Source organism: Lissotriton helveticus, chromosome 2_2, assembly GCF_964261635.1.
Source record: "Lissotriton helveticus chromosome 2_2, aLisHel1.1, whole genome shotgun sequence".
Lineage (NCBI taxonomy): Eukaryota > Metazoa > Chordata > Amphibia > Caudata > Salamandridae > Lissotriton > Lissotriton helveticus.
Window position 1 is genome coordinate 523,458,601 of NC_136060.1, and position 18,010 is coordinate 523,476,610.

The 18,010-nt window shown below is 46.5% G+C and overlaps 1 protein-coding gene across 1 annotated transcript in view; it reads right to left on the reverse strand.

Annotated features, from left to right (window-relative positions):
* LOC144821932 (solute carrier family 22 member 7-like) overlaps positions 1 to 18,010 on the reverse strand; it is a 385,030-nt gene that overhangs the window by 269,946 nt on the left and 97,074 nt on the right. The window contains exons 5-6 of the mRNA XM_078679081.1: positions 9,322 to 9,490; positions 8,616 to 8,739 (exon numbers count right to left, since the gene is read on the reverse strand). Coding sequence (XP_078535207.1) covers positions 8,616 to 8,739; positions 9,322 to 9,490 — 293 coding nt within the window. The remainder of the gene's footprint in view (positions 1 to 8,615; positions 8,740 to 9,321; positions 9,491 to 18,010) is intronic.

The window sequence follows — 18,010 nt, forward strand, 5'->3', positions numbered from 1 at the left end:
GAAGAACTAGATGGATTACCCTGATTTGCTGTCTGTTGGGAATAAGACTCTTTAAAAAGGCTTTGAAGATCTGTAAATTTAACACTAGCCCTCACGTAGTTCTCTGCATCTTCCCTCACGTAGTTCTCTGCATCTTGAAATTTTTAGAATCACTCTGGTATGCGAGACCAAATGTCTTAGGAATAGATTAGTAGAGAGGTTAGTGGTTTGTCTCTACACAGTGGTTCCCAGTGGGTATTCATGTCAAGTGAGGCCAGAGGGAGTGGTGCCGAAAAAGGGGGCAGGTCCGGAAAGGGTTGAGAGTAATAGGGGGTATTTAGTTCAATTCCTAATGCCGTGATTTTATGGACGAAAAAAGAGGAGAATTTATACGACAATATTAGGGATTTGGGGGTTTCTTTCGGTGTTTTGGCCACTTTATTTGATTGCTTACGGGGTCTATTCTTGGTGTTCTCCAATTCCGATCTGAAGTATTCTTTTTTTGAGTTGAGGATGTGATTGTTATAGGAGTTTCTTGCCTGGCAGAGAAGTTTTAGATGCGTAGCAGAGGGGTGTTGTCTCCAGTTTCTTTCAGATTGCCGTAGGGATCTCCTCTCTGTGTTGAGGGGACCAGTGAACCAGGGGTTTCTGTCTTTGATTGGTGTTCATTTTAGTTTTAGAGAGGCAAGGTCGTCCAGAATGTTTGATATAGACGACGAGTAATGTTCATTGAGATCGCTGACCGTGGTTATGTGCGAGGGGAGAGGTAAGATTTGCAGCGAGCGGTTCTTAGTGTCTCTGGTCCAGCGTTTAGGAATCACCGGTTGCGGTGTCTTTGACTTGTGGGTCCCAGGTAAGATGAAGGATATGGAGTGGTGGTCAGACCAGTCACAAGTGTCTATGGAGATAAGCTTGACTGAGGATTCCTTAGAAATGATCCAGTCAAGGATGGCCACTTTTGAGTGGGTAGGTAGCGAGCAGGCATGGGTCACGGCTTGGTTGGTTAAGAGGTCTTTTATGGCGTTGACGTAGGGATCTTTAGTGTCATTTCAGTGCAGGTTGAAATCAACAAGGAAAATCTCTTTGGCATTGGACGGGATCTTAGTTGTGATGATTTCAAGGAGGTAATCGGTGAAAGAGTCGTTGGAACCTGGAGGGTGGTAAAAAATGTGCAAGTTACAGAGATGTCATGAGTTCCTGCAAATGGAGAGTGCGAGGTATTCGCAGGAGTCATTGGAATCCGCCAAGAGTTAGGTGAAAAGAAGGGAGGATCAGTAGATGCAGGCAATGCCTCCTCCTTTCCTGTTGGAGTGTCTGTCAAGTCTGGCGATGTTGTAATTGGGAGGGACTAATGAGTCCAGGCAAGGGGAGGAGTATTCATTGAGCCAAGATTCTGTTAGTATAGCTAGGTCTAAATTTTTGTTCAGGATGAGGTCAGCAATATCAGCGGCATGCTTGACTGCTGAACGGCAATTGATTAAGAGACCAGATAGGGAGGGGTCTGGGGGAGTGTCAGGGGTCTGGACGGTCAGGACTACAGGTGTGAGTTTGCTTTGCTTCACACTTCTGTGGTGGACGGTGGGAGGCCTGTTGGGGTTGATGGTGACCGTGATGATGGGGTGTCCAGGACTCGTATCTAGTGGGCACGGGATGGCTTGGGCAGAGTTGTGGTCTTGGAGGATGGCTAGGATTTTGTTTCTCCATGAGGTTTAGAGGGTTAGAGGAGGCGATTGCAGTGTTTTTGCGTGGGGGGAAGATGTCTCAGAGGTAGAGGGAGTGGGTGCTTGGGAGGCTCAGTGAATGGTGGGGGGGAGGTAAGAGGTGAATTGAGGTTGGCAAGGGAGAGCTTGGCAAAGTAAAGGAGGTTCATAAGGTCACGAATGGATCCATGAATGCTCTGGGCGAGTTTAGTCGCTCTGGAGTGCAGCGTTTCTAGATCAAGAAGGGGCAAAGGTTCTGAAGCAGTCCCAGGGGCATGTATGGGTCGGGGGGAACATAGGTTGGATTCAGTAGACTCCAGGGTCTTTAGAGGAGTACCTAGCTCGCGATTTTGGTTGATGACTGGTGGGGAGGAGGTCAGAAGTCTGGAGGTGGCTCTGTTAGAGGTGCCTGTGGGCAAGTTATAGTGATGTTATAATGAGTGTCGTGGCGGAAAGCCCACAGCAACACCCATTGCCCACCCCTTTCACACTAAGTATAGCGTGAAAGGGTACCTTATTTACAAGGAAGCATTTAGCCACATTAAGTGGCTTAACGGTGCCTTGTAAATAAGGCAAAGCCCATATCGCCACCACAATGTCCAGAAAAATGACATTATGGTGGTGATAGGGACTTGTAAATATGCCCCAGAGGGTTGGTAACCAGCAAATGGACAAGGAAATTCCAAACTTTGCAATGTATGGTGTTTTGGGAGATGAATGAATGAATGAATAAAACAGCACTTCTAAAGCGCGTAGCTACCCGGAGACATCCCAGCGCTAAGGCAGTTCATAGAGGCAGAAGGGAGCACCTAAGGGAAAAGCCACGTCTTTAGCTGTTTGCGGAAGGCCAAATGATTATGTTCCTTCTGTAAGGGCAGAGGGAGCGAGTTCCCCAGTCTGGCGGCATTGTAAGAAAAAAGCCGGCTGCCACTTCTGGTCTTTTTGATCCTGGGAACAACTGCTAAAAAAAGCTTGTCTGAACGCAGTTGTCTATTAGCCCAGTAGGGCCGGACCAAGGAGAGGTTAATTGGAGGACCGTTCCCTCCAAGCGACCTGTGAGTGATGCACAGGGCCTTGAATCGGATTCTCTACTGGATAGGGAGCCAGTGGAGGGACCAAAAGGCGGGCATCACAGAGAGACGCGACGAGATCCACATGAGCATTCTTGCTGCACAATTCTGCACTATCTGAAGTTCTACAATTGCAGAACTTGGCGCGCCTAAATATAAGGCATTGCCATAATCAATCAGAGACAAAATGAGTGCCTGAATCATCAGCTTTCTAGCCAGGAAGGGAAGAAGGGGGGGCCCTGTACGGAACATCCTGAGGATGCCGTATCAAGAGGCTGCAACCTTCCTGGCCTGAACTTTAAAACTGAGGTCCTGGTCCATCCAGACACCAGACTCTTTATCTCTGTTATTGGAAGAGGGGCTGGGCCCATACAGACTGGCCACATAGTACTTGCTTTAAAGCAGATAGGATCTCCAAGAACCATAAGCTCAGTCTTGTCGCCATTCAGTTTCAAATGTGACCGGTTCATCCACTTGGTGACTTCCTCGAGACAGGGCCGACGGCCCATTGACTCCAGGTCGGGGTGATTCAGTGCGAGATTTCTCATCGCGGGGTGTCAGGTTTCTCATTGCGAGTAGTCACGTTGCGAAGGCTGCCGCTCGAGTAAAGATCTACTCAAGGGGCAGAAAATGGAAATAAGGGACCACTTGAACTGTGCAAGGTGCCGTTCGTGATGATTGCACAGTGCGGATAAGCATCCACACTATGCAATCACCACGAACAGCATATTTCTATGGAACCCTGCCGCTTGCGGAGCTCTGCGTAGTTCTGCAGAGTTTTTTTGCCACTTTGCAGAGTTCCGTGTAGCGCAACTCTGCGAACTCCACCCAGGGTTACCCCTGAACCTGTTTGAGCACTGTTCCTAATCCCTTCCCACTAAGATCTGTGAGAATCACTTCTTAACATCCATAATTGTTTTCTGACACTCATCTGAACACCGAAACTGCTTTTAGGAAACAATTAAAAACTTTCCTGTTTTGAATTCTTACAGCTCCGGTCTGACCCACCTCTCTTTCACTAGGTAAGCACTGAGATGCCCCGGGGTGAGTCGTTGCGCTATAAAAGTGGTTATAACATAATATAACATAACAAACTGGACCCCAAACTGGTGGCGGGACACTATGGGTACTCTTCCTACTCCCAACAGAAAAGTTTAAAACATAGGAGCAATAGTGGACGATAGGCTTAATTTTGGTGACCAAGTTAATGCCGTGGCATAGGCCACCGTGTACACTCTCTAATCGATTAAGAAAATACTTCCGTTTGTGCTGCCTGATAGCCGGCGAACAGTGGTTACAGCACTTGTCCTGTCAAGGCTGTGATAATGTACCAGTCAATATCGTTTTCTGAATAAACTCCAAATGTTGTAAAATGCGGCTACTTCCAAATTAGCATCAATTTCCAGGGAAATCAAAAGACTGCACTGGCTACCTGTGAGGAATCGGATTCATTTTAAATCCCTCTGCACCGTTTACAAGGCCCTTCAAGTAACAGGACCAGACCATCTGAAATGAAAGTTTCAATGGTATATATATCCCAAAAAGAACTCTTTGCTCGCTTGGAGCCAAATTGGTGACAGTACACCCACTAAAAAAAGCAACGTGGGGTGGGAGAAGCTTTGTTGCCTGCACTGCAAAGGCCCTTTCCATCTAAGGAATGACACCGATCTCTTGGCATTCAGGAAGGGATTAAAAACTTGGCTCTTTGACATGTAAACTTGTCCACAACGTTCATTGCTCAAAGGACAGTAACTAGCGCCAGGACGCACTTCTGAGTATTCCTTAGGAAAATCCACCCTTGAGTCAAAGAAACCGTTTCCTCAATTTTGACATTTCTAAGTTGTAATTGGGGAGTCGCATTGTGACCAGGAAAATTCCTAACAATTTCTAATGTGGCCAATTAGAGTTCTATCATAACCAAATGGTTTACCATCAGGCTCTGCAAATTAAATTTTTCCTTGGGTAACCGCTGCCCTTGTGAAATAACTATAAAATAACATAAACTGAAGCCCTTTCCTCAATAATTCTCTAAACGTATGAGTGTGTTTTGAGGATTTCTCCACAAATCAACGGTAAAATTCAGCCATCTCCAGGAAAGCATGGACATCCTCCTTCTTCTCCGGTGGAGGCAGATCACAGATGGTCCTGACTAACTCCTCCTTGGGCTTTAGCCCTTGTGCCGAAATAAATTGGCCATGGTAGTTGATCTCTGGTAAGCAAAAGTTACATTTACTTTTTTAAAAGTGATTACTTTATCTCTGATAATTTACAAAACGTTTTTTACTTTGCTCACATTAGAAGCAAGACTGTTGTTAAAGATAAGACCATCATCCTGAAAACATTTGACCACCGGAACGCTCCTTAGCATGTCATTCAGAAGCCTCTGAAAAACATAAGGAGCAGAGCATAACCCAAATGGCATACAATTAAACCTGAAGACCTCAAACGGGGTTATGAAAGCAGTGTAGCTCTCGGTCTCAGGACTCAAGCAAACCTGGTGGTCGGAGGATGAAAAGTAAGGGTGGGCGTAGTTCGCGAAGTAGCTCTACGCGAAGCTACGCGAAGTGCACTTCGCACTACGCGAACTTCACGTAGCACTACGCGAGCTGCGTAGTAGCATGTTCGCACTGTGCAAGATGCGTTTTCAATGATTGCACAGTGCGGACAAGCATCCGGCACTGTGCAAGCATTGAAAACGGCATCTTGCACAGTGCGAGCTGTAGTTTTCTGCTGCTCGAGTAGATTATTACTCGAGCGGCAGCTTTCTCAACGCGAACAGGTCGTTTCTCATTGAGAGCGGTCGCGAGCATGCGCAACAACTCACAATGGGAAACCTGACCTCCTCGTGTTGAGAATCTCGCTGGGATGTCATTTTGCTTGCTCGCGGTCGTGAACATGACGTTCAGGACTGCGAACAAGCAAAAAATTACCGCTGCACTACGCTACGCTGCACTATGCATGTTCGCACTGTGCTACGTGCAGCTTGCGTAGTGCGAAGTTGCAAAAACTTCGCAAACTCCGCGAGCGTAGCGTAGTGCTTCGCCCAGGGTCAATGAAAAGTCTAAAGTGGAGAAAAACTTGTCTCCACTCTGTATACTGACCATTTCTGTGATATTATACAAGGGAAACCTGTCCTTCATCACCTGTTTGTTGATGCAATGCAGACTCTAATATCACCTGAACCTTTGGTAGCCAATGGGAGAGACCCATTCTGAGTCTTCAACCACCTCGATAATCCCAATAGCACACAATCAGTCTAACTCTTGCTTGATAGCATCCTGCACATGTTAGGGAACATTTCTCACCTTGCATGTAACTGGGGTTGCATTTTTCCTAAGTTGAATGCAATGCATATATCCCTTGACACAACCAATTGTATCCAAAAGCACTTCTGAGTATTCCTTAGGAAAATCAGCCCTAGAGTCAGAGAAACCGGTTTCCTCAATTTTGACATTGCTAAGTTGTAATTGGGGGGTCGCATTGTGATCCAGGAAAATTGTTAACAATTTCTGGTGTGGCCAATTGGAGTTCCACCATGACCAAATGGTTTACCATCAGACTCTGCAAGTTTAATTTTCCCTTGAAATTTCTTCTCAAAGTCAGCATCAGAAATGAGAGACAACTTGGCACCAGAATCAATCATCATGGATATCTGTGTTCCCACTTTGTCCGAAAGATACTGACAACCTGCATCCAACACACAACTGACATCATTCACCACTTGCAACACCGCGAGATCACCCACCACATCCACTTTGTTAAATTTCTCCTTGACATCTTAAAATCTGTAACACTTAGCAGAGCACTCTTTTTTAGAACAGGTCTTGTGGATCGCTTTGTCCCCAGGAAATTTTTTAGAGTTTGGAAAATTATTTGGGCTAACACATCTGTAGCATACACCCTTGGAAACAGTATTACCCACAGCACCCTTCTTAGAATTCATGCCCAGAATTTGAACAGGGGATGAATGTTCCTTTTGCTTCTGTAAGTCTTTGATACACTGCAGTGAATGCTCAACACTCTTTGCTATAATGATGACCTTGGAAGGTTGGACGGTGTGGGATCATTTTTGGACCACAATAGCTCTCTAATTTTATGAGGAGTGCTTTGTAACATAAAACTGATCCCTAATGCCTTCTTCCACTCCCGTGCCAAAATTGCAGGAAGATGCATTATCCTGTAATAAATTCCTCCACAGATTCATCAAGACCTTGTTTCCCCCTGCCAACTAGAAACCTCTTGAGGATAATAGAGACTTTCGGCACATAATGGTCCTCCAACTTCTTTACTGCCCTCTAAATAGCATTACTCACAGTTTTTCCTTATGCTCCCCTCGCGGCCCCCGTGTCTCGCTGCCCGTTTTTGCCTTCTGTTGCTTAGCTGCCCCTGCATTTCAGTGACCTTTCTGCCTTCTGTGCTTCTCGTTTCCCCCGTTTTTGTGACCTTTCTGCCCTGTTGCTCCACGCCCCTGACTGCCCATTCACTGCCCCGCCTCCCAGCTGTTTCTCACTCCCACCCCCCCATACATGCCAGCCGTTGCGCGGTGGCACCGCTGGTGCACGGCAAGCCCGTCTGCGCCTGTCCACGCCTGCACCGCGCCCAGCACCAGTACCCTTGGCCCCCGCACCCGCCATGATGATCGCCACCACTACGACCCCAGCCCTCTGCACCCTCTCAACCCCGGGCGGACCCACAACTGCTTCAAGGCCGCCCCGAAACGCATACACGGTCCCTACACCTGCCGGAACTGCAGCTACACCAGCCACAGAGCTGACGAACCACCCGCCAAGAAAGACCTCAACCACCTCCGATGCATACTACTGAACACCTGGCCGCACACAAACACGCCGTCGAGCTCTGGGCCCTGCTTAACACAACTTCCCCGGATGTTGCCTTCCTGACAGAGACCTGGTTGAACAACTCCTCCGCACCTAACATTGCCATAGCCATGCCAGACAGCTACAAGATCACCCGCGGAGACCGCCCCAACGGAGTCGGTGGAAGAATCGCCATCGTCCACGAGAACAGCATCAAGGTCTCAACTAGCACCGGTGACGCGCTCAGCACCGCCGAACACATGCATTTCCAGATCCACACAGACCCCAACTCCACTCTCAGAGGCACCCTCGTCTACTGACCCCCGGGACCCTGCCCCCAATTCAGCGACTCCATCGCCAACTTCATCAGCACACACGCCCTGACCTCCAGGGACTACATCCTCCTCGGAGATCTGAACTTTCGCCTTAAGAACAACAACAACTCCACAACCCTGATCGATAACCTCGCCAACCTCGGACTGAGACAACTCGTCACAACGCCGACCCACTCCGCCGGCCACATGCTCGACCCCGTCTTCTCCTCAAGCCTGCACCTCTCCGTCAGCCACTAGAGAAGAAATGGCACAGTGAACAAACTCCGGACAGCCACGCAGCACACAAGGACACCGTCCGCAACCACCACCACCTCATCAGGGCTGCCAAGAAGACCTCCTTCAAAGACTGCCTCGACAACAACGCACATGACAGCAAGGAGATCTTCAACATCGTGAAGGAACTCCCCAACCCCAGCTCCAACACCAACGACATCCCACCATCACAAGCCCTGTGCGACTCCCTCGCCACCTTCTTCCACAGCAAGATAGCAGACATCCACGACAGCTTCAACACCCAGACAGCCCCAACAGACAGCAACATAACAGACCCTCCACACACCATCGACCACGTCCCCTTGCCAGCCTTGTTAGCTTGAGTGTAAGGGAAAGGATGAAGGAGGTAATGCTCTAATGCTTGGGTGCATGACTGGTATTGAGTTCAGTCTGTAGCTTTGTTTACATGAGAGTTCTGGTGTGTTACTACACTCCTCTCACCTCAGTGTTGATATTGGAGGACAAGTGTGTCTGGCTGTTCATTGAAGAGCATTGAACCAAGAGGGCGTGAGCTTCCTTCACCTTGCCTTTGGTCAACAGCCACCTCGCAGACTCGGGAAGCCACCTTTAAAAAGAGAGAAGACTGTGTCACAAATAATGTTAGTAGATATCTGTTCGATTTCAGATCTCAGGCACTAGGAGATGAATGAAAGATGGGGAGAAGGACATCGTCAAGTGTTTAGTTTAAGGGGACACAGAACACATTTATCAGAAACTATAAGGAAGGGTAGTAGTTATGGAGAGGGGGATTCATCGTGGGTAGATGATGCTGGCACTGATTGTTATGAAACATTGAACACCTTGAACCATCTTCAAAAAGAGACTCATTTTGAGGACTTATTCTAAACTGTCTGAAAATGTATCAATGACCATTTGAGGTCTTGGTGATGCGGCTTGATTTCTCAGGGTTACACTGGGAACAAACAACACTATGTGTAAGATATGAGCACATAGACATACAAGAGAACAGATTCAGACCACAATCAGGATACCTTGCCAGAGCTTTGTCTAAGACCCCACTGTTAAAATGAGATAGAGGAAAGTGGTAGAGCATAAAATGAGATGCACTAGTAGAGAAATGCATGGGGTCAGACTCTTGAATAGCATAGTGACTGTCATACACAGATCAGTATTCTACTCCACTCACCATATGCTGATAATTATGAAAATATAAGGGGATGTGGCAGCAATGAGAAGCCACCGCCAGTCCCGGATCAGGTACGCCACTGGGGAGAGGAGCATAATTCCAAGAGGCCAAAAAATGCTGGTCACAACCCAGGACTTGGAGCGATGATTCACCTCCACCCACTCCACAGCTGCAAGACAAGACAAACTGATTAGATCTGGTTTGCTGTTGATCATCTTTATGCATAAGAACTCACATCTGTATCAAGGGATAATACTATTCCCAAGACATTTTGACCACGAAAGGGCTCTAATTCATTGTTGTTTTCCCATCCCTCATCTGCATTGTAGTCAACTTACTCATTATGTACTTCGTTTAGACCATAAACTACTAAACTATTATGTCACACAACACACAACACAATGCAAACTCCAGTACCAGCTTAAATATCATACTACTACAAAGGTAATTTTACTTTGGAAGAGGCAATGGATCTGCTTTGATTACTACCCTTCACCTCAGACCACCTCAAATCAGAAAATCCTGAGGGGCATATTTACAAGCCCCCTGCACCATCAGTATGTCACTTTTTGTGAAATACTGGTGGCGCAGGGGGCTCCTCCATATTTAGGAGAGGAAAAGCCACCGTGGGTGACTTTTCCTCTCCTTGCAAATACGACCTATTCACATGCAGGACTTTGCGTTGAAGGGGCATTCAATGGGTGTTGCTGTGGGTGTTCCTACGCAACACACATGGAACAAGATACATCTCCAGATTTACGAGAAATTGTAAACCTAGAGATGCGTCTGAATGCTACACGACCCTAGAGGTGGCGTAGCGAGGCGCAACGAGGGGAAATGTTTTCATTTCTCCTCGTCTTTTCCTCTATCAATGCATTCTGCATTTCACAGCACACATGGAACGAGGAAAATGCCTGTAGTGGTTATTTTTGTGCAGGAAGGTGCACCTTCCTGCACAAAAATAATCTCCCCACGATGCAGGCATCCTTGCACCACGGTCTAAGGGTGCCAGCGCATGGCTGCAGTGTGTGTGCCAGTGCAGGGGGAAGCACAGAGATGCGACATATTCTTCTAAATATGTCACATCCCTGTGCTTCGGAAGTACCTCAGCGTGGCGCGGCCAAAGGGGTTGGTGTGCCACACTGTGGCACTTGCTTTTAGATCTGCCCCTGAATAAACTAGACACCGTAGGATGAAAACGCTGCCTCCAAGTAGTCAACCAAGGGTTGCTGAAAATTCACCTTAGACGTAACTCATCCAAAACATAGATTCTAACATGCAGCGATTAGAACTACCGTGCTATGACCATCTGGCCCAAGGAACTTGGTGTACCACCAGCTACATTGCCAAATGAGAAACCTAGGCCTGTTCATGAATTTTAGACTATATCTCGGGTTCCCACAAAAAAACCAAGGGCCAAATATAGTAACATTAGGCATTGCGATTCCTAAATTGTGATTCTTCGAAAATCGCAATTTGGAAATTGCAACTCCTCACTTATTGAAGTGTTAAATGTTATATAGTATTTCCAAGTGGGTCGCAAATTGACTTACCTCATGCATATTATGCACCTTGCGGCCCATTGGGAGTCGCAGCCATCACAGGTGCCCATGTCTGTGACTGCTTTTCAATAAAGCAGATGTTTTTTAAATAAATGTAACTCCTTTCCCTTAAAGGAAACAGGAACGCATTTAACAGGAATACTTCCGTTCTCTTTTTTAATTTGTTTAAGAAGAGGCTGTAGTCCCTTAGACCTTTGCATCCTCTTACACTAATATATATTTTTTTAATTCACAAAGGAAAGAAGTTCCTGAGGAACTCCTTCACATTTGCAAATGGGTTTCCACTACATGTTTGCAGCCTTAAAAGATTTGCTCTACAACCGAAATTTGGTTGTAAAACATACCATACCAATTTGGCATTTTTAAGGGACATCCTAAACACACTCCTTCCAAATACCCATATCAATTCCATTACAATTTGAACTTGGGTCTCAGGTTACTGAATAACAATTTGATGTCTGTACATTCAAAATAGCATACCGTGAATTGTGCCATTTGTGACCTCAAAAATCCTTTGTACATCTGGCTCCAAGTCACTAATAACACTTTATATGGCAAACTTTCTTATCTACCCTTCCTGAAGAGAGTTTAGGCTACTAACTTCCTAGTTATGGCTCTTTTTTTTCCTACAAATGGTCTCTATCTGTTGCCTTACAGCTCATGAGACTGTAAAGAATCCACAACTCAGCAGCAACACATATCTTTCATGTCCGTCTAGGGGCCAAAATGTCACTCAGTCTTCAGAAGCTTCACTGAATTTTTCATGACAGACACCTGCATCATCTGAAAGGCCATTTTTTGGCAGAAGCAAGTCCTTCATCAAAGTAAAGCTACAAATGTACTCACAGTAGAGAACCCTTTGCTCTAAACCGGCATTCCAGCAGACCCACCTTCCACCAAGAGACACATGATGGAACTAACAACAGCACTTTGGGATTGTGTCTTGGCAAAGAAGAGAACAATGAAAGATAACCTGGACTTAAGAAACCCTAATAGAACTTGGATCTTCCAAGGTGATCCCAATATGAGTACACAGAAGCACCTGCAATCCATAGAAGGGGAAGGCCAACACTGAACTCAGGATCACACCACCCACAACTAGAGAAAAACACAGTAAGGTTGGTTGGCACAAGCATGTGCAAATAACTAGTTTTCATTTTCTAGGCCCCATGCAAAACAACACTTACATGGATGCAGTGACAGCATATGAAAACCCTGACATAATCCACAGCATCAAATCTGAATACAATAGTCAATAGAAGGCACCAAACCATTTTCTTTACACAATCAAAATTAATTCTTGTGATCCTGTAAACACAGTGAGCATGTTTTGTCAGCTTTGCCAGTCCATTGAGGCTTTAAAAGCATTTGCAATTCAAGCTTGACCATCAACATGTATTGGCTGATTGAGAGTGCTTGTTCCTAAGGATGTTATTGAGTCCCACTCGGATAGTCCCCAGTAGGCGGCTCATATCATATCTCTGTTAGAAGTTGCTGTGTTCGCCCAGCTACTGGAATTCCCTGCCCTGCGAAATCAGACCCTGCACAGACCTCTTGAGCTTCAAGAAGCTCCTCAAGAATTGGCTGTTCAGACAAGCTGACGAGTAAGTACCCAGGGATCCGGTACTTCCTGGAGCAGCGCGATAAAACCAATTTGGTGTACGTGTGCTTTACAAGAACTGCTAACATAACATATTAATGTTGAATGAGAAAGTGAGCATCATTGCTTTGTTATCAGTCATGGTTATTGCACCTTGATTGGTTTCTTATTTAAGGGCTTGACCTAGAAAATGAGGGAACCAGTGAGGGAGAGAGAGAGGGAGAGCAAGAGATGGGCATGTGGGGAGCCCCTTATTGAATGAGAAAGAAGAGGAGAAGGAGAGAATCCACCCTTTAGGAAAGATCAGTTGAAGAACTTTCTGCAGACATGGATATGGAGAGCCAAGGGCAAAACTGTGATATTTGCAGGGTCCCAGACTTTGATTTGTAGTGATTAGCAGAAGATCAGAGTACATTAACAAAGTTAGGGAAGGCCCAGGGCTATTTGAAACCCAAAGCAGCAGATATTTCAATGATGGAATCCATAGCAGCGGGTAGACATCAGAAACCATGAACTGCACTTTGCAGAGATGTCATACTATGTTCATTTGTATAATGCATAACTCGGCCAGGAGGGTATCTTGGCTCTGCAGCGGGAGCTGGATGGGCTGAGTCAGAGTTAGGCCTAGGTGAATAGCCGGGCTTTCAATTTCTTGTAGAATTCAAGAGCTGTGAAGGGGGATTGTAAGAAGGTTGGTTTCTGCTTGTCGAACCAGAAACCAAGATACTTGTCAGGGTAAGTCAGAAACACCACCTAAAAGATCCTGTGCTCACCTGCTGGTAGCATGGCACAGAGCAGTTTGGCTTAACTTAAGAGGAAATGTGTAAAGTATTTGTGCAACACTTTAAACAGTAAAACAATAAAAACACCAAACAAAAAGATTCTATACCTGGTTAGTAAAATATACCTTAATTTATTGAACAACACAAGACCAAAACAACAACAATCCAGTAAGTAGAACCGGAGGTATGAATTTTTAAAGAATAAACTAAAATGTTGTGCTTAAATGCAAAAAGCACCAAAGGGACCTATCTGGACACCCTAGACTGGGACAAATCAAAAGTTCTTGCCACCTGTGATGGAGCGCGGCTTGGGTAGAAGGGATCAGTTTGGCCTGATGCAAAGTACATTGGTTGCGTTGCTGTTGAAGATGAGATGCGGGGTGCAGGTAAGGCGATGCATTGCTCTAGACCATGGGTACTCACAAACTTTCTGTCGGGGGCCAAAATGACAGTGTAGTTTGTGGCTGAGGGCCGCACTGGTAGGGGTGGGGTCAGTGGGGGGCGGGGTCAGTGAGGGGGCGGGACTAGAGTAAAAAAAACAACCCTGTTAAAAAAATTAGACAATGCTATCTTAACAGGCATTGCATAGCTTCATACACACATTACCCCAATTCCACCACAGGGTTACTTTTGGCCCATCCTTAACCCCGCAATAGCCTGCAATGTCTTGCAAACGCAATGGCGGTGAGGCAAGGACGAAATCCTGCAGAAAGTCAAGAGGACTCCCAAGGGTTTACTTTTTATTCCAGAAGCAAACTCCATGACTGCTGAGGCCAGTCTCTCTCTCTCTGTCTCTCCCAGTCAGTCAGTCAGTCTCTCTCTCTCTCTCTGTCTGTCTCTCTCTCTCTCTCTCCTCTCTCCTCTCTTGCCCTCTCTCCCCCCCTCCGATCTGTCAGAGCCCTCCTCTCTCTCTCTCTGTCAGTCTCTCTCTCGCTCGCTCTCTCCCAGTCAGTCTCTCTCTCTCTCTGTCAGTCAATAAGTCTCTCTGTCAGCCAGTCAGGCTCACTCTTAGTCAGTCAGTCTCTCAGTCAGTCTCTCTCTCTGTCAGTCATTCTCTCTCTCAGTCAGTCAGTCAATCAGTCTCTCTCTCTCTCTGTTAGTCAGTCTCGCTAAGTCAGTTAGCTAGTCTGTCTGTCAGTCTCTCTATCAGTCACTCTCTCTCTATCAGTCACTCTCTCGGTCAGTCTCTCTGTCAGTCAGTCTCTCTGTCAGTCAGTCAGTCTCACTCTTAGTCAGTCAGTCTCTCAGTCAGTCTCTCTCTGTCAGTCATTCTCTCTCTCAGTCAGTCAGTCAATCAGTCTCTCTCTCTCTCTCTGTTAGTCAGTCTCGCTAAGTCAGTTAGCTAGTCTGTCTGTCAGTCTCTCTATCAGTCACGCTCTCTCTATCAGTCACTCTCTCTGTCAGTCTCTCTGTCAGTCAGTCTCTCTGTCAGTCAGTCAGTCTCACTCTTACTCAGTCAGTCTCACTCTTAGTCAGTCAGTCTCTCAGTCAGTCTCTCTCTCTCTGTCAGTCATTCTCTCTGTCAGTCTCTCTGTCAGTCAGTCTCTCTGTCAGTCAGTCTCTCTGTCAGTCAGTCAGTCTCACTCTTACTCAGTCAGTCTCACTCTTAGTCAGTCAGTCTCTCAGTCAGTCTCTCTCTCTCAGTCAGTCAGTCAATCAGTCTCTCTCTCTCTCTCTGTTAGTCAGTCTCGCTAAGTCAGTTAGCTAGTCTGTCTGTCAGTCTCTCTATCAGTCACTCTCTCTCTATCAGTCACTCTCTCTGTCAGTCAGTCTCTCTGTCAGTCAGTCTCTCTGTCAGTCAGTCTCTCTGTCAGTCAGTCAGTCTCTCTGTCAGTCAGTCAGTCTCACTCTTAGTCAGTCAGTCTCTCAGTCAGTCTCTCTCTCTGTCAGTCATTCTCTCTCTCAGTCAGTCAGTCAATCAGTCTCTCTCTCTCTCTCTGTTAGTCAGTCTCGCTAAGTCAGTTAGCTAGTCTGTCTGTCAGTCTCTCTGTCAGTTACTCTCTCTCTATCAGTCACTCTCTCTCTATCAGTCACTCTCTCTATCAGTCACTCTCTCTGTCAGTCTCTCTGTCAGTCAGTCTCTCTGTCAGTCAGTCAGTCTCACTCTTACTCAGTCAGTCTCACTCTTAGTCAGTCAGTCTCTCAGTCAGTCTCTCTCTCTCAGTCAGTCAGTCAATCAGTCTCTCTCTCTCTCTCTGTTAGTCAGTCTCGCTAAGTCAGTTAGCTAGTCTGTCTGTCAGTCTCTCTATCAGTCACTCTCTCTCTATCAGTCACTCTCTCTGTCAGTCAGTCTCTCTGTCAGTCAGTCTCTCTGTCAGTCAGTCTCTCTGTCAGTCAGTCAGTCTCTCTGTCAGTCAGTCAGTCTCACTCTTAGTCAGTCAGTCTCTCAGTCAGTCTCTCTCTCTGTCAGTCATTCTCTCTCTCAGTCAGTCAGTCAATCAGTCTCTCTCTCTCTCTCTGTTAGTCAGTCTCGCTAAGTCAGTTAGCTAGTCTGTCTGTCAGTCTCTCTGTCAGTTACTCTCTCTCTATCAGTCACTCTCTCTCTATCAGTCACTCTCTCTGTCAGTCTCTCTGTCAGTCAGTCTCTCTGTCAGTCAGTTTCTCTCATTCAGTCAGTCTCTCTCATTCAGTCAGTCTCTCTCAGTCAGTCTCTCTCAGTCAGTCTCTCTCAGTCAGTCTCTCTCAGTCAGTCTCTCTCAGTCAGTGTCTCTCAGTCTCTCTCTCTGTCAGTCTCTCTCTCTGTCAGTCTCTCTCTCTGTCAGTCTCTCTCATTCAGTCAGTCTCTGTCAGTCAGTGTCTCTCAGTCTCTCTCTCTGTCAGTCTCTCTCATTCAGTCAGTCTCTCTCATTCAGTCAGTCTCTGTCAGTCAGTGTCTCTCAGTCTCTCTCTCTGTCAGAATCTCTCTCTCAGTCAGTCTCTCTCTCTCAGTCAGTCTCTCTCTCTGTCAGTCTCTCTCTCAGTCAGTATCTCTCTCTCTCAGTCAGTCTCTCTCTCTGTCAGTCTCTCTCTCAGTCAGTATCTCTCTCTCTCAGTCAGTCTCTCTCTCTGTCAGTCTCTCTCTCTCAGTCAGTCTCTCTCTCTCTGTCAGTCAGTCTCTCTCATTCAGTCAGTCTCTCTCATTCAGTCAGTCTCTGTCAGTCAGTGTCTCTCAGTCTCTCTCTCTGTCAGTCTCTCTCAGTCAGTCTCTCTCTCTGTCAGTCTCTCTCTCTCAGTCAGTCTCTCTCTCTCAGTCAGTCTCTCTCTCTCTCTCTTAGTCTCTCTCCTAGTCAGTCAGTCTCTCTCTCTCAGTCAGTCTCATGCTTAGTCAGTCAGTTTCTCAGTCCATCAGTCTCTCTCTCTCTTAGTCTCTCTCTGTCTGTCAGTCTCTCTCCCTCAGTCAATCAGTCTCTCTTTGTCAGACAATCAGTCTCTCTGTCAGTCTGTCTTTTGCTTAGTAAGTCTCTCTAAGTCAGTCAGCTAGTCTGTTTGTCAGTCTCTCTCTCTGTCAGTTACTCTCTAGGTCAGTCTCTCTAAGTCTTTCTCAGTCAGTCTCTCTCAATCAGTCTCTCTCTCTCTGTCAGTCAGTCTCTGTCAGTAAGTCTCTCTCTCTCCTAGCCAGTCAGTCTTTCTCTCTCTCTGTCAGTCAGTCTCTCTCTGTCAGTCAGTCTCTCTCTCAGTCAGTCAGTCTCTCTCCCAGTCAGTCAGTCTCTCTCCGTCAGTCAGTCTCCCTCTCTATCAGTCAGTCTCTCTCTTAGTCAAGCACTCTCGCAGTCAGTCAGTCTCTCTCTTAATCAGTCAGTCTCTTAGTCAGTCAGTCTTTCTTAGTCAGTCAGCCTATCTGTCAGTCACTCTCTCTCAGTCAGTTAGTTAGTTTCTCTGTCAGTCTCTTTCTGCCAGTCAGTCTCTCTGTCAGTCATTATCTCTCTCTTAGTCAGTCAGTCTCTCTCCACTCTCTCTCACCAACCTCTCATTATCTCTCTCTCCCCCTCTCTCTCTCCACTCTTCCTTCTCTCCTCTCTCTCCACTCTTTCTCTCTTCAGCTCTCTCTCCACTCTCTCTCTCTCTCCTTTCTCTCTCCCTCTCCATTCACTCTCTCTACTCATTCTCTCGCTCTCTCTTTGTCTCTCTCTCCATATTCCCTCTCTCTTGCCTCTCCACTCTCTTCTCTCCTCTCTCTCTCTCCACTCTCTCTCTGCCCTCTCTCGCCTCTCTTTCTTAGCTCTCTTTCCTCTCTCTCTCTCTCTCTCTCCCTCTCTCTCTCTCTCTCTCTCTCTCTCTATCTCTCTCCCTCTCTCTCTCTCTCTCTCTCTCTCTCTATCTCTCTCTCTCTCTCTTTCCACTCTCCTCTGTCACTGGTAAAAGTGAGTTTCTGGAGGGCCACGGGTACATTAACTGCAAAGTCAGTGGCCGCCAAGGAAGGCCTGCCGGCCGCACTATGGGTACCACGGGAAGCAGCAACAGTCCTGTGGAGAGGTATGCTTAGGAAAAGTACAGGGATATTTATGATTCCTCTTCAGTATCTATGTACGTTGTGGGCATATGCATGTGAAAACGATGCTGTCAAAATCGTAATTTGGTTCATTTAAAAAAAAAAAAAAAAAAGATATTTTGCACGTATGATTAGCATACCTCACAAATTGAAACGTTGTGTACTAATTGCAAATACTTACCAGGGCTGTGTGTAATATTACCAAGTGTTCAGCAACATTAATTTCTAGGTTGAGGCCCTCCCATGACAGAGCAGTAACACAAAGCAGCCTCATGTG